The following is a 17,500-nucleotide window of genomic DNA, read 5'->3' as shown; positions in this document are numbered from 1 at the left end:
CCCGACTGAAATCACTACTTTAAATTAACAACAGAAAATATAACAAAAGTCTGCATTATTATAAAACCTTTCTCCCTCCATTTAAATAATGATTTCACTATTTAAATAATGATGTCACTATTTAAATAATGATGTCACTATTTAAATAATGATTTAAGTATTTAAATAATGATTTCACTATTTAAATAATGATGTCACTATTTAAATAATGATTTCTCTATTTAAATAATGATTTCTCTATTTAAATAATGATTTAAGTATTTAAATAATGATTTCACTATTTAAATAATTATGTCGCTATTTAAATAATGATTTCTCTATTTAAATAATGATTTCACTATTTAAATAATGATTTCACTATTTAAATAATGATTTAAGTATTTAAATAATGATTTCACTATTTAAATAATGATGTCACTATTTAAATAATGATTTCTCTATTTAAATGATTTCTCTATTTAAATAATGATTTAAATAATGATTTCACTATTTAAATAATGATTTCACTATTTAAATAATGATGTCACTATTTAAATAATGATTTCACTATTTAAATAATGATTTAAGTATTTAAATAATGATTTCTCTATTTAAATAATGAGTTCACTATTTAAATAATGATTTCTCTATTTAAATAATGATTTAACTATTTAAATAATGATGTCACTATTTAAATAATGATTTCTCTATTTAAATAATGATTTAAGTATTTAAATAATGATTTCTCTATTTAAATAATGAGTTCACTATTTAAATAATGATTTCTCTATTTAAATAATGATTTCTCTATTTAAATAATGATTTCACTATTTAAATAATGATTTCTCTATTTAAATAATGATTTCACTATTTAAATAATGATTTAACTATTTAAATAATGATTTCTCTATTTAAATAATGATGTCACTATTTAAATAATGATTTAACTCTTTAAATAATGATTTAACTATTTAAATGTCTTTACTGGTATATTTTATATTCTGTATATTACTGTTTTTCATTTGTTCTTTATGTACTGTATGTTATTTAGTTATTTAATCTTTTACTTGATTTACATTGTGATATTGTTTTTTGTTTACCTGACTGTATATGAGCATTACTCTTCATCAATAAAGCTAAACAAAAAAAACTGGTGGATGCGGCCGGTTCGGGAAACGTAAATGACGTCACTTCCTTACTGAATGAATCAGAAGAAGTAGGAACAAATATCTGCCTACTGAACAGTAGGTACTAAACAGTATGCAGCAGATAGTAGGTACTAAACAGTATACAGCAGATAGTAGGTACTAAACAGTAAACAGCAGATAGTAGGTACTAAACAGTATACAGCAGGTAGTAGGTACTAAACAGTAAACAGCAGATAGTAGGTACTAAACAGTATACAGCAGATAGTAGGTACTAAACAGTATACAGCAGATAGTAGGTACTAAACAGCAGATAGTAGGTACTAAACAGTAAACAGCAGATAGTAGGTACTAAACAGTATACAGCAGATAGTAGGTACTAAACAGTATACAGCAGATAGTAGGTACTAAACAGTAAACAGCAGGTAGTAGGTACTAAACAGTAAACAGCAGATAGTAGGTACTAAACAGTGAACAGCAGATAGTAGGTACTAAACAGTATACAGCAGATAGTAGGTACTAAACAGTAAACAGCAGATAGTAGGTACTAAACAGTATGCAGCAGATAGTAGGTACTAAACAGTATACAGCAGGTAGTAGGTACTAAACAGTAAACAGCAGATAGTAGGTACTAAACAGTATACAGCAGATAGTAGGTACTAAACAGTATACAGCAGATAGTAGGTACTAAACAGCAGATAGTAGGTACTAAACAGTAAACAGCAGATAGTAGGTACTAAACAGTATACAGCAGATAGTAGGTACTAAACAGTATACAGCAGATAGTAGGTACTAAACAGTAAACAGCAGGTAGTAGGTACTAAACAGTAAACAGCAGATAGTAGGTACTAAACAGTGAACAGCAGATAGTAGGTACTAAACAGTATACAGCAGATAGTAGGTACTAAACAGTAAACAGCAGATAGTAGGTACTAAACAGTATGCAGCAGATAGTAGGTACTAAACAGTATACAGCAGGTAGTAGGTACTAAACAGTATACAGCAGATAGTAGGTACTAAACAGTAAACAGCAGATAGTAGGTACTAAACAGTATGCAGCAGATAGTAGGTACTAAACAGTATACAGCAGGTAGTAGGTACTAAACAGTATACAGCAGATAGTAGGTACTAAACAGTATACAGCAGATAGTAGGTACTAAACAGTATACAGCAGGTAGTAGGTACTAAACAGCATACAGCAGATAGTAGGTACTAAACAGCAGATAGTAGGTACTAAACAGTAAACAGCAGATAGTAGGTACTGAACAGCATACAGCAGATAGTAGGTACTGAACAGTATACAGCAGATAGTAGGTACTGAACAGTATACAGCAGATAGTAGGTACTAAACAGTATACAGCAGATAGTAGGTACTGAACAGCATACAGCAGATAGTAGGTACTAAACAGTAAACAGCAGATAGTAGGTACTAAACAGTATACAGCAGATAGTAGGTACTAAACAGCATACAGCAGATAGTAGGTACTAAACAGTAAACAGCAGATAGTAGGTACTAAACAGTATACAGCAGATAGTAGGTACTAAACAGCATACAGCAGATAGTAGGTACTAAACAGTAAACAGCAGATAGTAGGTACTAAACAGTAAACAGCAGATAGTAGGTACTAAACAGTATACAGCAGATAGTAGGTACTAAACAGCATACAGCAGATAGTAGGTACTAAACAGCAGATAGTAGGTACTAAACAGTATACAGCAGATAGTAGGTACTAAACAGTATACAGCAGATAGTAGGTACTAAACAGTATACAGCAGATAGTAGGTACTAAACAGCATACAGCAGATAGTAGGTACTAAACAGCAGATAGTAGGTACTGAACAGCATACAGCAGATAGTAGGTACTGAACAGTATACAGCAGATAGTAGGTACTAAACAGTATACAGCAGATAGTAGGTACTGAACAGTAAACAGCAGATAGTAGGTACTGAACAGTAAACAGCAGATAGTAGGTACTAAACAGCATACAGCAGATAGTAGGTACTGAACAGCATACAGCAGATAGTAGGTACTAAACAGCATACAGCAGATAGTAGGTACTAAACAGTATACAGCAGATAGTAGGTACTGAACAGTATACAGCAGATAGTAGGTACTAAACAGTAAACAGCAGATAGTAGGTACTAAACAGTATACAGCAGATAGTAGGTACTAAACAGTAAACAGCAGATAGTAGGTACTAAACAGTATACAGCAGATAGTAGGTACTAAACAGCATACAGCAGATAGTAGGTACTAAACAGAAAACAGCAGATAGTAGGTACTAAACAGCATACAGCAGATAGTAGGTACTAAACAGTATACAGCAGATAGTAGGTACTGAACAGTATACAGCAGATAGTAGGTACTGAACAGTATACAGCAGATAGTAGGTACTGAACAGTAAACAGCAGATAGTAGGTACTGAACAGTATACAGCAGATAGTAGGTACTGAACAGTATACAGCAGATAGTAGGTACTGAACAGTATACAGCAGATAGTAGGTACTGAACAGTAAACAGCAGATAGTAGGTACTAAACAGTATGCAGCAGGTAGTAGGTACTAAACAGTAAACAGCAGGTAGTAGGTACTGAACAGTATACAGCAGGTAGTAGGTACTGAACAGTATACAGCAGATAGTAGTAAACTAAACAGCATACAGCAGGTAGTAGGTACTAAACAGTGAACAGCAGATAGTAGGTACTGAACAGTATACAGCAGGTAGTAGGTACTAAACAGTAAACAGCAGATAGTAGGTACTGAACAGTATACAGCAGATAGTAGGTACTAAACAGTATACAGCAGATAGTAGGTACTGAACAGTATACAGCAGGTAGTAGGTACTAAACAGTAAACAGCAGATAGTAGGTACTGAACAGCATACAGCAGGTAGTAGGTACTAAACAGTAAACAGCAGATAGTAGGTACTGAACAGTATACAGCAGGTAGTAGGTACTAAACAGTAAACAGCAGGTAGTAGGTACTGAACAGTATACAGCAGGTAGTAGGTACTGAACAGTATGCAGCAGATAGTAGGTACTAAACAGCATACAGCAGGTAGTAGGTACTAAACAGTGAACAGCAGATAGTAGGTACTGAACAGTATACAGCAGGTAGTAGGTACTGAACAGTAAACAGCAGGTAGTAGGTACTGAACAGTATACAGCAGGTAGTAGGTACTAAACAGTAAACAGCAGGTAGTAGGTACTAAACAGTATGCAGCAGATAGTAGGTACTAAACAGTAAACAGCAGATAGTAGGTACTAAACAGTATACAGCAGGTAGTAGGTACTAAACAGTATGCAGCAGATAGTAGGTACTAAACAGTATACAGCAGGTAGTAGGTACTAAACAGTAAACAGCAGATAGTAGGTACTAAACAGTATACAGCAGATAGTAGGTACTAAACAGTATACAGCAGATAGTAGGTACTAAACAGCAGATAGTAGGTACTAAACAGTAAACAGCAGATAGTAGGTACTAAACAGTATACAGCAGATAGTAGGTACTAAACAGTATACAGCAGATAGTAGGTACTAAACAGTAAACAGCAGGTAGTAGGTACTAAACAGTAAACAGCAGATAGTAGGTACTAAACAGTGAACAGCAGATAGTAGGTACTAAACAGTATACAGCAGATAGTAGGTACTAAACAGTAAACAGCAGATAGTAGGTACTAAACAGTATGCAGCAGATAGTAGGTACTAAACAGTATACAGCAGGTAGTAGGTACTAAACAGTATACAGCAGATAGTAGGTACTAAACAGTAAACAGCAGATAGTAGGTACTAAACAGTATGCAGCAGATAGTAGGTACTAAACAGTATACAGCAGGTAGTAGGTACTAAACAGTATACAGCAGATAGTAGGTACTAAACAGTATACAGCAGATAGTAGGTACTAAACAGTATACAGCAGGTAGTAGGTACTAAACAGCATACAGCAGATAGTAGGTACTAAACAGCAGATAGTAGGTACTAAACAGTAAACAGCAGATAGTAGGTACTGAACAGCATACAGCAGATAGTAGGTACTGAACAGTATACAGCAGATAGTAGGTACTGAACAGTATACAGCAGATAGTAGGTACTAAACAGTATACAGCAGATAGTAGGTACTGAACAGCATACAGCAGATAGTAGGTACTAAACAGTAAACAGCAGATAGTAGGTACTAAACAGTATACAGCAGATAGTAGGTACTAAACAGCATACAGCAGATAGTAGGTACTAAACAGTAAACAGCAGATAGTAGGTACTAAACAGTATACAGCAGATAGTAGGTACTAAACAGCATACAGCAGATAGTAGGTACTAAACAGTAAACAGCAGATAGTAGGTACTAAACAGTAAACAGCAGATAGTAGGTACTAAACAGTATACAGCAGATAGTAGGTACTAAACAGCATACAGCAGATAGTAGGTACTAAACAGCAGATAGTAGGTACTAAACAGTATACAGCAGATAGTAGGTACTAAACAGTATACAGCAGATAGTAGGTACTAAACAGTATACAGCAGATAGTAGGTACTAAACAGCATACAGCAGATAGTAGGTACTAAACAGCAGATAGTAGGTACTGAACAGCATACAGCAGATAGTAGGTACTGAACAGTATACAGCAGATAGTAGGTACTAAACAGTATACAGCAGATAGTAGGTACTGAACAGTAAACAGCAGATAGTAGGTACTGAACAGTAAACAGCAGATAGTAGGTACTAAACAGCATACAGCAGATAGTAGGTACTGAACAGCATACAGCAGATAGTAGGTACTAAACAGCATACAGCAGATAGTAGGTACTAAACAGTATACAGCAGATAGTAGGTACTGAACAGTATACAGCAGATAGTAGGTACTAAACAGTAAACAGCAGATAGTAGGTACTAAACAGTATACAGCAGATAGTAGGTACTAAACAGTAAACAGCAGATAGTAGGTACTAAACAGTATACAGCAGATAGTAGGTACTAAACAGCATACAGCAGATAGTAGGTACTAAACAGAAAACAGCAGATAGTAGGTACTAAACAGCATACAGCAGATAGTAGGTACTAAACAGTATACAGCAGATAGTAGGTACTGAACAGTATACAGCAGATAGTAGGTACTGAACAGTATACAGCAGATAGTAGGTACTGAACAGTAAACAGCAGATAGTAGGTACTGAACAGTATACAGCAGATAGTAGGTACTGAACAGTATACAGCAGATAGTAGGTACTGAACAGTATACAGCAGATAGTAGGTACTGAACAGTAAACAGCAGATAGTAGGTACTAAACAGTATGCAGCAGGTAGTAGGTACTAAACAGTAAACAGCAGGTAGTAGGTACTGAACAGTATACAGCAGGTAGTAGGTACTGAACAGTATACAGCAGATAGTAGTAAACTAAACAGCATACAGCAGGTAGTAGGTACTAAACAGTGAACAGCAGATAGTAGGTACTGAACAGTATACAGCAGGTAGTAGGTACTAAACAGTAAACAGCAGATAGTAGGTACTGAACAGTATACAGCAGATAGTAGGTACTAAACAGTATACAGCAGATAGTAGGTACTGAACAGTATACAGCAGGTAGTAGGTACTAAACAGTAAACAGCAGATAGTAGGTACTGAACAGCATACAGCAGGTAGTAGGTACTAAACAGTAAACAGCAGATAGTAGGTACTGAACAGTATACAGCAGGTAGTAGGTACTAAACAGTAAACAGCAGGTAGTAGGTACTGAACAGTATACAGCAGGTAGTAGGTACTGAACAGTATGCAGCAGATAGTAGGTACTAAACAGCATACAGCAGGTAGTAGGTACTAAACAGTGAACAGCAGATAGTAGGTACTGAACAGTATACAGCAGGTAGTAGGTACTGAACAGTAAACAGCAGGTAGTAGGTACTGAACAGTATACAGCAGGTAGTAGGTACTAAACAGTAAACAGCAGGTAGTAGGTACTAAACAGTATGCAGCAGATAGTAGGTACTAAACAGTAAACAGCAGATAGTAGGTACTAAACAGTATACAGCAGGTAGTAGGTACTAAACAGTATGCAGCAGATAGTAGGTACTGAACAGTATACAGCAGGAAGTAGGTACTAAACAGCATACAGCAGGTAGTAGGTACTAAACAGCATACAGCAGATAGTAGGTACTAAACAGTATACAGCAGGTAGTAGGTACTAAACAGTATACAGCAGGTAGTAGGTACTAAACAGTAAACAGCAGATAGTAGGTACTGAACAGTATACAGCAGATAGTAGGTACTAAACAGTATACAGCAGATAGTAGGTACTAAACAGTAAACAGCAGATAGTAGGTACTGAACAGTATACAGCAGATAGTAGGTACTAAACAGTAAACAGCAGATAGTAGGTACTGAACAGTATACAGCAGATAGTAGGTACTAAACAGTATACAGCAGATAGTAGGTACTGAACAGTATACAGCAGGTAGTAGGTACTAAACAGTAAACAGCAGGTAGTAGGTACTGAACAGTATACAGCAGGTAGTAGGTACTGAACAGTATGCAGCAGATAGTAGGTACTAAACAGCATACAGCAGGTAGTAGGTACTAAACAGTGAACAGCAGATAGTAGGTACTGAACAGTATACAGCAGGTAGTAGGTACTAAACAGTAAACAGCAGGTAGTAGGTACTAAACAGTATGCAGCAGATAGTAGGTACTAAACAGTAAACAGCAGATAGTAGGTACTAAACAGTATACAGCAGGTAGTAGGTACTAAACAGTATGCAGCAGATAGTAGGTACTGAACAGTATACAGCAGGAAGTAGGTACTAAACAGTATACAGCAGGTAGTAGGTACTAAACAGCATACAGCAGATAGTAGGTACTAAACAGTATACAGCAGGTAGTAGGTACTAAACAGTATACAGCAGGTAGTAGGTACTAAACAGTAAACAGCAGATAGTAGGTACTGAACAGTATACAGCAGATAGTAGGTACTAAACAGTATACAGCAGATAGTAGGTACTGAACAGTATACAGCAGGTAGTAGGTACTAAACAGTAAACAGCAGATAGTAGGTACTGAACAGCATACAGCAGGTAGTAGGTACTAAACAGTAAACAGCAGATAGTAGGTACTGAACAGTATACAGCAGATAGTAGGTACTAAACAGTATACAGCAGATAGTAGGTACTGAACAGTATACAGCAGGTAGTAGGTACTAAACAGTATACAGCAGATAGTAGGTACTAAACAGTATACAGCAGATAGTAGGTACTAAACAGTATACAGCAGATAGTAGGTACTGAACAGTATACAGCAGGTAGTAGGTACTAAACAGTATACAGCAGATAGTAGGTACTGAACAGTATACAGCAGGTAGTAGGTACTAAACAGTAAACAGCAGATAGTAGGTACTAAACAGTATACAGCAGATAGTAGGTACTGAACAGTATACAGCAGGTAGTAGGTACTAAACAGTAAACAGCAGATAGTAGGTACTAAACAGTATACAGCAGATAGTAGGTACTAAACAGTATACAGCAGATAGTAGGTACTGAACAGTATACAGCAGGTAGTAGGTACTAAACAGTATACAGCAGATAGTAGGTACTAAACAGTAAACAGCAGATAGTAGGTACTGAACAGTATACAGCAGATAGTAGGTACTAAACAGTATACAGCAGATAGTAGGTACTGAACAGTATACAGCAGATAGTAGGTACTAAACAGTAAACAGCAGATAGTAGGTACTGAACAGTATACAGCAGATAGTAGGTACTAAACAGTATACAGCAGATAGTAGGTACTGAACAGTATACAGCAGGTAGTAGGTACTAAACAGTAAACAGCAGGTAGTAGGTACTGAACAGTATACAGCAGGTAGTAGGTACTGAACAGTATGCAGCAGATAGTAGGTACTAAACAGCATACAGCAGGTAGTAGGTACTAAACAGTGAACAGCAGATAGTAGGTACTGAACAGTATACAGCAGGTAGTAGGTACTAAACAGTAAACAGCAGGTAGTAGGTACTAAACAGTATGCAGCAGATAGTAGGTACTAAACAGTAAACAGCAGATAGTAGGTACTGAACAGCATACAGCAGATAGTAGGTACTAAACAGTATACAGCAGATAGTAGGTACTAAACAGTATACAGCAGATAGTAGGTACTGAACAGTATACAGCAGGTAGTAGGTACTAAACAGTATACAGCAGATAGTAGGTACTGAACAGTATACAGCAGGTAGTAGGTACTAAACAGTAAACAGCAGATAGTAGGTACTGAACAGCATACAGCAGGTAGTAGGTACTAAACAGTAAACAGCAGATAGTAGGTACTGAACAGTATACAGCAGGTAGTAGGTACTAAACAGTAAACAGCAGGTAGTAGGTACTGAACAGTATACAGCAGGTAGTAGGTACTGAACAGTATGCAGCAGATAGTAGGTACTAAACAGCATACAGCAGGTAGTAGGTACTAAACAGTGAACAGCAGATAGTAGGTACTGAACAGTATACAGCAGGTAGTAGGTACTGAACAGTAAACAGCAGGTAGTAGGTACTGAACAGTATACAGCAGGTAGTAGGTACTAAACAGTAAACAGCAGGTAGTAGGTACTAAACAGTATGCAGCAGATAGTAGGTACTAAACAGTAAACAGCAGATAGTAGGTACTAAACAGTATACAGCAGGTAGTAGGTACTAAACAGTATGCAGCAGATAGTAGGTACTGAACAGTATACAGCAGGAAGTAGGTACTAAACAGCATACAGCAGGTAGTAGGTACTAAACAGCATACAGCAGATAGTAGGTACTAAACAGTATACAGCAGGTAGTAGGTACTAAACAGTATACAGCAGGTAGTAGGTACTAAACAGTAAACAGCAGATAGTAGGTACTGAACAGTATACAGCAGATAGTAGGTACTAAACAGTATACAGCAGATAGTAGGTACTAAACAGTAAACAGCAGATAGTAGGTACTGAACAGTATACAGCAGATAGTAGGTACTAAACAGTAAACAGCAGATAGTAGGTACTGAACAGTATACAGCAGATAGTAGGTACTAAACAGTATACAGCAGATAGTAGGTACTGAACAGTATACAGCAGGTAGTAGGTACTAAACAGTAAACAGCAGGTAGTAGGTACTGAACAGTATACAGCAGGTAGTAGGTACTGAACAGTATGCAGCAGATAGTAGGTACTAAACAGCATACAGCAGGTAGTAGGTACTAAACAGTGAACAGCAGATAGTAGGTACTGAACAGTATACAGCAGGTAGTAGGTACTAAACAGTAAACAGCAGGTAGTAGGTACTAAACAGTATGCAGCAGATAGTAGGTACTAAACAGTAAACAGCAGATAGTAGGTACTAAACAGTATACAGCAGGTAGTAGGTACTAAACAGTATGCAGCAGATAGTAGGTACTGAACAGTATACAGCAGGAAGTAGGTACTAAACAGTATACAGCAGGTAGTAGGTACTAAACAGCATACAGCAGATAGTAGGTACTAAACAGTATACAGCAGGTAGTAGGTACTAAACAGTATACAGCAGGTAGTAGGTACTAAACAGTAAACAGCAGATAGTAGGTACTGAACAGTATACAGCAGATAGTAGGTACTAAACAGTATACAGCAGATAGTAGGTACTGAACAGTATACAGCAGGTAGTAGGTACTAAACAGTAAACAGCAGATAGTAGGTACTGAACAGCATACAGCAGGTAGTAGGTACTAAACAGTAAACAGCAGATAGTAGGTACTGAACAGTATACAGCAGATAGTAGGTACTAAACAGTATACAGCAGATAGTAGGTACTGAACAGTATACAGCAGGTAGTAGGTACTAAACAGTATACAGCAGATAGTAGGTACTAAACAGTATACAGCAGATAGTAGGTACTAAACAGTATACAGCAGATAGTAGGTACTGAACAGTATACAGCAGGTAGTAGGTACTAAACAGTATACAGCAGATAGTAGGTACTGAACAGTATACAGCAGGTAGTAGGTACTAAACAGTAAACAGCAGATAGTAGGTACTAAACAGTATACAGCAGATAGTAGGTACTGAACAGTATACAGCAGGTAGTAGGTACTAAACAGTAAACAGCAGATAGTAGGTACTAAACAGTATACAGCAGATAGTAGGTACTAAACAGTATACAGCAGATAGTAGGTACTGAACAGTATACAGCAGGTAGTAGGTACTAAACAGTATACAGCAGATAGTAGGTACTAAACAGTAAACAGCAGATAGTAGGTACTAAACAGTAAACAGCAGATAGTAGGTACTGAACAGCATACAGCAGATAGTAGGTACTAAACAGTATACAGCAGATAGTAGGTACTAAACAGTATACAGCAGATAGTAGGTACTAACTACTGACTGACTGAAGAGGTACTTGGTAATTCAGATACAGCAAGGGACTCCTCTGTGACCCGGCTCCATGAGTCCTGAATGAACCTTCACTGAGTCAGTTCTGAAGTAAACCTTCTGTGACCTCCCTGTGGGAGTTCTGGATCTTTGTGGGTCTTAGTGGACCAGGAGGTTCTGTTTCACAGCAGGGACATGAACTTGTAGCTGTTTCATATAAAGATATCTCTCTAATTGAGCCTCAGATGAACTCTTCACCATTTCACCATTTACTGACCCCACAACGACCATAAACAAGTACTTGAACTGGAACTGTGTGTGCGTGCGTGCGTGCGTGCGTGCGTGCGTGCGTGCGTGCGTGCGTGCGTGCGTGCGTGCGTGCGTGCGTGCGTGTGTGGAGATAAAGACAACATGTTCTGAGTTTTCTTCTTCTGTGTTTTTGTGTAACGCTGTGACCTCACACTGACACCGCAGGTTGTGTTTGTGATCTTATAACTGCAGAGGGGTCAAAGTTCATTAAAGCTCTGACTGATGGTCTGACGTGTGTGTGTGTGTGCGTGCGTGTGTGTGTGTTTCCAGGTGTGGACGGCGGCGCTGTGAGGGTGACAGGGGCCAGAGGCTTCGCTCCGTCACACGACTACAAGGTGAAGCATCGAGGTGATGAAATCTGCAACACGTCACTGAGCTGACCTCCTCACACCTGCCCCCCCCCCCTTTGTGTGTGCAGGTGTGTGCGACCTACATGGACGGTTTCAGGGCGACGGCGGTGTGTCCGGTCGGAGGGCCGAGGGCGACGGAAAAGGCCCGGCGTGTCGCAGACAGCATCATCAAACGGTGTGTAACAGAACGACCTCCTGTAGGCGCACGCTCGTGTCTCGTGGTGTTCTCAGGATGATGTCATGTGGCGTTCTCAGGATGATGTCATGTGGCGTTCTCAGGATGATGTCGTGTGTCTCGTGGCGTTCTCAGGATGATGTCGTGTGTCTCGTGGCGTTCTCAGGATGATGTCGTGTGTCTCGTGGCGTTCTCAGGATGATGTCGTGTGTCTCGTGGCGTTCTCAGGATGATGTCGTGTGTCTCGTGGCGTTCTCAGGATGATGTCGTGTGTCTCGTGGCGTTGTCAGGATGATGTCGTGTGTCTCGTGGCGTTCTCAGGATGATGTCGTGTGTCTCGTGGCGTTCTCAGGATGATGTCGTGTGTCTCGTGGCGTTCTCAGGATGATGTCGTGTGTCTCGTGGCGTTCTCAGGATGATGTCATGTGTCTCGTGGCATTCTCAGGATGATGTCATGTGTCTCGTGGCGTTCTCAGGATGATGTCGTGTGTCTCATGGCGTTCTCAGGATGATGTCATGTGGCGTTCTCAGGATGATGTCATGTGTCTCGTGGCGTTGTCAGGATGATGTCATGTGTCTCGTGGCGTTCTCAGGATGATGTCGTGTGTCTCATGGCGTTCTCAGGATGATGTCATGTGGCGTTCTCAGGATGATGTCATGTGTCTCGTGGCGTTGTCAGGATGATGTCTTGTGTCTCGTGGCGTTCTCAGGATGATGTCATGTGTCTCGTGGCGTTCTCAGGATGATGTCGTGTGTCTCGTGGCGTTCTCAGGATGATGTCGTGTGTCTCGTGGCGTTCTCAGGATGATGTCATGTGTCTCGTGGCATTCTCAGGATGATGTCATGTGTCTCGTGGCGTTCTCAGGATGATGTCGTGTGTCTCATGGCGTTCTCAGGATGATGTCATGTGGCGTTCTCAGGATGATGTCATGTGTCTCGTGGCGTTCTCAGGATGATGTCATGTGTCTCGTGGCGTTCTCAGGATGATGTCGTGTGTCTCATGGCGTTCTCAGGATGATGTCATGTGGCGTTCTCAGGATGATGTCATGTGTCTCGTGGCGTTGTCAGGATGATGTCTTGTGTCTCGTGGCGTTCTCAGGATGATGTCATGTGTCTCGTGGCGTTCTCAGGATGATGTCGTGTGTCTCGTGGCGTTCTCAGGATGATGTCGTGTGTCTCATGGCGTTCTCAGGATGATGTCATGTGTTTGTTCCTGCAGGACGAAGAGAATCTTCAAACAACTGGCTTTGGAAGATTTCAGCTCCGTCAACATCCAGGTGCTCGGAGCCGAGGACACGTACGGAGAAAACGCTCGCACCAAGGTGTGTCACGCTGCTGACCTCACACCTGGCTCGCTCTCTCCTCTGATTGGCTGTTAGGGTGTTTGTCAGGTAACAGGGGAACAGTGGATTCAGCGTCCGTCCTTGTGTTTGATTCCTCAGGGCAGCAGAGAGGCCGTGATCTGGATGGCCGTCCATCACAAACAGAAGAAAGCTCTGGAAGTGTTCGCACGAGAAGTCGCTCCTGCAGGGACGGGCATGGGTACTACACACACACACACACACACACACACACACACACACACACACACAGAGACACACACACACACACACACACACACACACACACACACACACACACACAGACACACACACACAGACACACACACACACACACACACACACACACACACACACACACACACACACACACACACACACACACACAGACACACAGACATTTAAAGACGTTTCATGTAACCGGGTTTCGACCTTCTCGCTCACAGCTCCTGGACTGACCGGCATCGTGGGTGGACGTCCCCGAGTGTGAGTCAGCGTCACACTTCATCCCGTCTGTTTGCAAAGTGAACCGTTTTGATCTTTACTTTCTGTCCTCTGTCCTCTGTCCTGTGTCCTCTGTCCTGTGTCCTGTGTCCTCTGTCCTCTGTCCTGTATCCTGTGTCCTCTGTCCTCTGTCCTCTGTACTGTGTCCTCTGTCCTCTGTCCTGTGTCCTGTGTCCTGTGTCCTCTGTGCTGTGTCCTCTGTCCTCTGTCCTCTGTCCTCTGTACTGTGTCCTCTGTCCTCTGTCCTGTGTCCTGTGTCCTCTGTACTGTGTCCTCTGTCCTGTATCCTGTGTCCTCTGTCCTGTGTCCTCTGTCCTGTGTCCTGTGTCCTCTGTCCTGTGTCCTGTGTCCTCTGTCCTGTGTCCTCTGTCCTCTGTCCTGTGTCCTCTGTCCTGTGTCCTGAATCCTGTTTCCTGTGTCCTCTGTCCTGTGTCCTCTGTCCTGTGTCCTGTGTCCTCTGTCTTGTGTCCTCTGTCCTGTGTCCTGTGTCCTGTATCCTGTATCCTGTTTCGTGTGTCCTCTGTTCTGTGTCCTCTGTCTTGTGTCCTCTGTCCTGTATCCTGTTTCGTGTGTCCTCTGTCTTGTGTCCTCTGTCCTGTGTCCTGTATCCTGTTTCGTGTGTCCTCTGTTCTGTGTCCTCTGTCCTGTGTCCTCTGTCCTCTGTCCCGTGTCCTCTGTCCTCTGTCCTGTGTCCTCTGTCCCGTGTCCTCTGTTCTCTCTGTCCTCAGGTCTCCTGTCCTCAAGCCCTTCTTCTTCTTGCATCCTAAATCTCAGCTGAAGGTCAGTTTGATCACCCAGCTGGCGTTTGTTCAGACTCCGCCTACTCACCGTAAACAAAAGAGCTCCACAGTTTAGTTCCTGAGATCATGATTATTATTTTTATTGTTATTATGTTTATTATTATTATTATTATTATGTTTATTATTGTTATTATGTTTATTATTATTATTATGTTTGTTATTATTATTGTTATTATGTTTATTATTATTATTATGTTTGTTATTATTATTGTTATTATGTTTATTATTGTTATGTTTATTATTATTATTATGTTTATTATTATTATTATGTTTGTTATTATTATTGTTATTATGTTTATTATTATTATTATGTTTGTTATTATTATTATTACGTTTGTTGTTGTTATTATTATTGTTATGTTTATTATTATTATTATTGTTATTATTATGTTTGTTATTATTATTATTGTAATGGTTGTTATTATTATTATGTTTATTATTATTATTATGTTTGTTATTATTATTATGTTTATTATTATTATTATGTTTGTTATTATTATTATTATTATTATGTTTATTATTATTGTTATGTTTGTTATTATTATTATTATGTTTATTATGTTTATAAATGTGATCATCCTACGTTCATCGTCTGCATCACTGCAGGTAGATGTTCACGTCGATGGAGAGCTGGTGGAGTCTCTCACAGAGGCGGAGCCTGACACACATGAGCAGGAGGCCCCTCCCAGCTCGGAGGAGGAGCTACCTGACAAAGGTAAACAAACAGAAGCGCTGTCGCCTCAGCAGGCATCGCGTCTTTATACGTTCATATAGATTCATCAACAGCCTGATGTTGGCGTCCCAGTCTGTGAGGTCACAGCGTCGTAGAAGCGCAGCACAGCGGGAGCTTTGAAAGGGTCTGGAGGTTTTAAAGGGACCTTAAAGGATCCTGGATTAGGTGAACGCTCTGTAGCGGGTAACAAACCCCTCCCCTGGCAGCCCTGCAGCGTTCTGACCCCCCCTCCAGAGAGCTGGCCAATCAGAAGAGAGTAGGCCTTAAAGATACAGCAGCAGAGTGTGTGTGTGTGTGTGTGTGTGTGTGTGTGTGTGTGTGTGTGTGTGTGTGTGTGTGTGTGTGTGTGTGTGTGTGTGTGTGTGTGTGTGTGTGTGTGTGTTTTATTTCTAATTCCTTTAAAAGACCACATGCTGGGCCTTTTTTATCCTTTCACTAAGGCTGCTCTCACATGGCTACACACACTAAGACACACACACACACACACACACACACTCAGAGACTCTTTGAATGCTGCACAGACTCTGAATGACGTCGGTCTGACGCAGCAGAGAAACATCTTTTTGTTGACAAAGAGAACAGAAGCTCGTTCAGGTGAAACTTTGAATGAAGGCAGAAATATGTGAAAATCAAGTCAGACACTTCATTAGAGCACCTCCACATACACACACACACACACACACACACACACACACACACACACACACACACACACACACACAGCCCGAGTCCTGGCTGCGTCTCCACCGTCTTCACATTCCAGGCTGAGAACAGGAAGTCCTCTTCAGTCACAAAAACAAAGAAAGAGAATAAAAAACACATTTAAAAGAAGGAAGCAGAGACGGAGCTGCTGCTCTGAATATTCATCTGATTTTAACTAAACACACACACACACACACACACACACACACACACACACACACACACACACATCGCTGAGCTGTCATTTCATCCTGCAAGAAGTAAACTGAAGCAGACATCACTAATGGATCACCAACACACAGGCAGTAATAATCAAACTTCTCTTGTGATTCATTTAAAAATCAACATGATCATCAGAGACGTTCAGCAGAGAGTAAGAATCTGAGGTTGACGCGGTCATAGGGCGCACTCACGAGAGCGGTACTGTGCCCGAGCACATTTGACCCCTAAAGTCCAGTTCATGGACTAGTGTGACACTAGAGTTCTGAATCAGAGCCGGTAAGGGGTCGATCGTTTGGGATTAGAAAGGTATAAAAGGAAATCGTCTGCATAACGCTACAGCTGGTCTTTAAAGCAGAACATGTCAGAGAGGGAAGCCCAGATGTAGTCTTGGTCCAAAGGCAGCAGGACCTGGTTCCAGACCTTGAAGGGAGACATGTAAACCTTAGTGGATCGGGCGTTCAGGCAGACCGTCCATCTACGATCCCGACATATCAAAGTATCCTCACACATGGTTGTTGTCAGAGTAGGAATGAATCTGTTCACTTTGTTTTTCCAGGTGAGGCTTCAAACACTTTTCACACACTCATTCAAACTGTGTCCAGACCTGAGCAGCTGAAGAGAGCCAGCTGGAGACCGAGGAGACATAAAAAGGTGTTCTTTGTTTCATCACCGTTTGCTGAAACGTGTTCTGGTTTCTGTGCAGAGCTGCCCAGTGGACCACACAGCTACAGACTGGAGGAGCTGGCTTACACCCGGAGCGGGGACAAAGGAGACTCTGCAAACATCGGTGAGAGAACAAGAGCTGGTTACCCAACAGGACCAGGAACCAGAGCTGGTTACCTCACAGGACCAGGAACCAGAGCTGGTTACCTCACAGGACCAGGAACCAGAGC

General features: G+C 40.5%; 1 protein-coding gene across 1 annotated transcript in view; it reads left to right on the top strand.

Moving 5' to 3' along the window:
* Window positions 1–17,500, top strand: part of lratb.1 (lecithin retinol acyltransferase b, tandem duplicate 1) — a 29,066-nt gene that overhangs the window by 9,174 nt on the left and 2,392 nt on the right. Inside the window, exons 10-17 of the mRNA XM_065950285.1 lie at window positions 12,052–12,116; window positions 12,200–12,306; window positions 13,526–13,628; window positions 13,749–13,848; window positions 14,093–14,132; window positions 14,879–14,930; window positions 15,557–15,665; window positions 17,311–17,394. Coding sequence (XP_065806357.1) covers window positions 12,052–12,116; window positions 12,200–12,306; window positions 13,526–13,628; window positions 13,749–13,848; window positions 14,093–14,132; window positions 14,879–14,930; window positions 15,557–15,665; window positions 17,311–17,394 — 660 coding nt within the window. The remainder of the gene's footprint in view (window positions 1–12,051; window positions 12,117–12,199; window positions 12,307–13,525; window positions 13,629–13,748; window positions 13,849–14,092; window positions 14,133–14,878; window positions 14,931–15,556; window positions 15,666–17,310; window positions 17,395–17,500) is intronic.

This window comes from Labrus bergylta, chromosome 22, assembly GCF_963930695.1.
Source record: "Labrus bergylta chromosome 22, fLabBer1.1, whole genome shotgun sequence".
Taxonomy (NCBI): Eukaryota; Metazoa; Chordata; class Actinopteri; order Labriformes; family Labridae; genus Labrus; species Labrus bergylta.
This window is presented reverse-complemented; position numbering and strand designations above follow the sequence as displayed.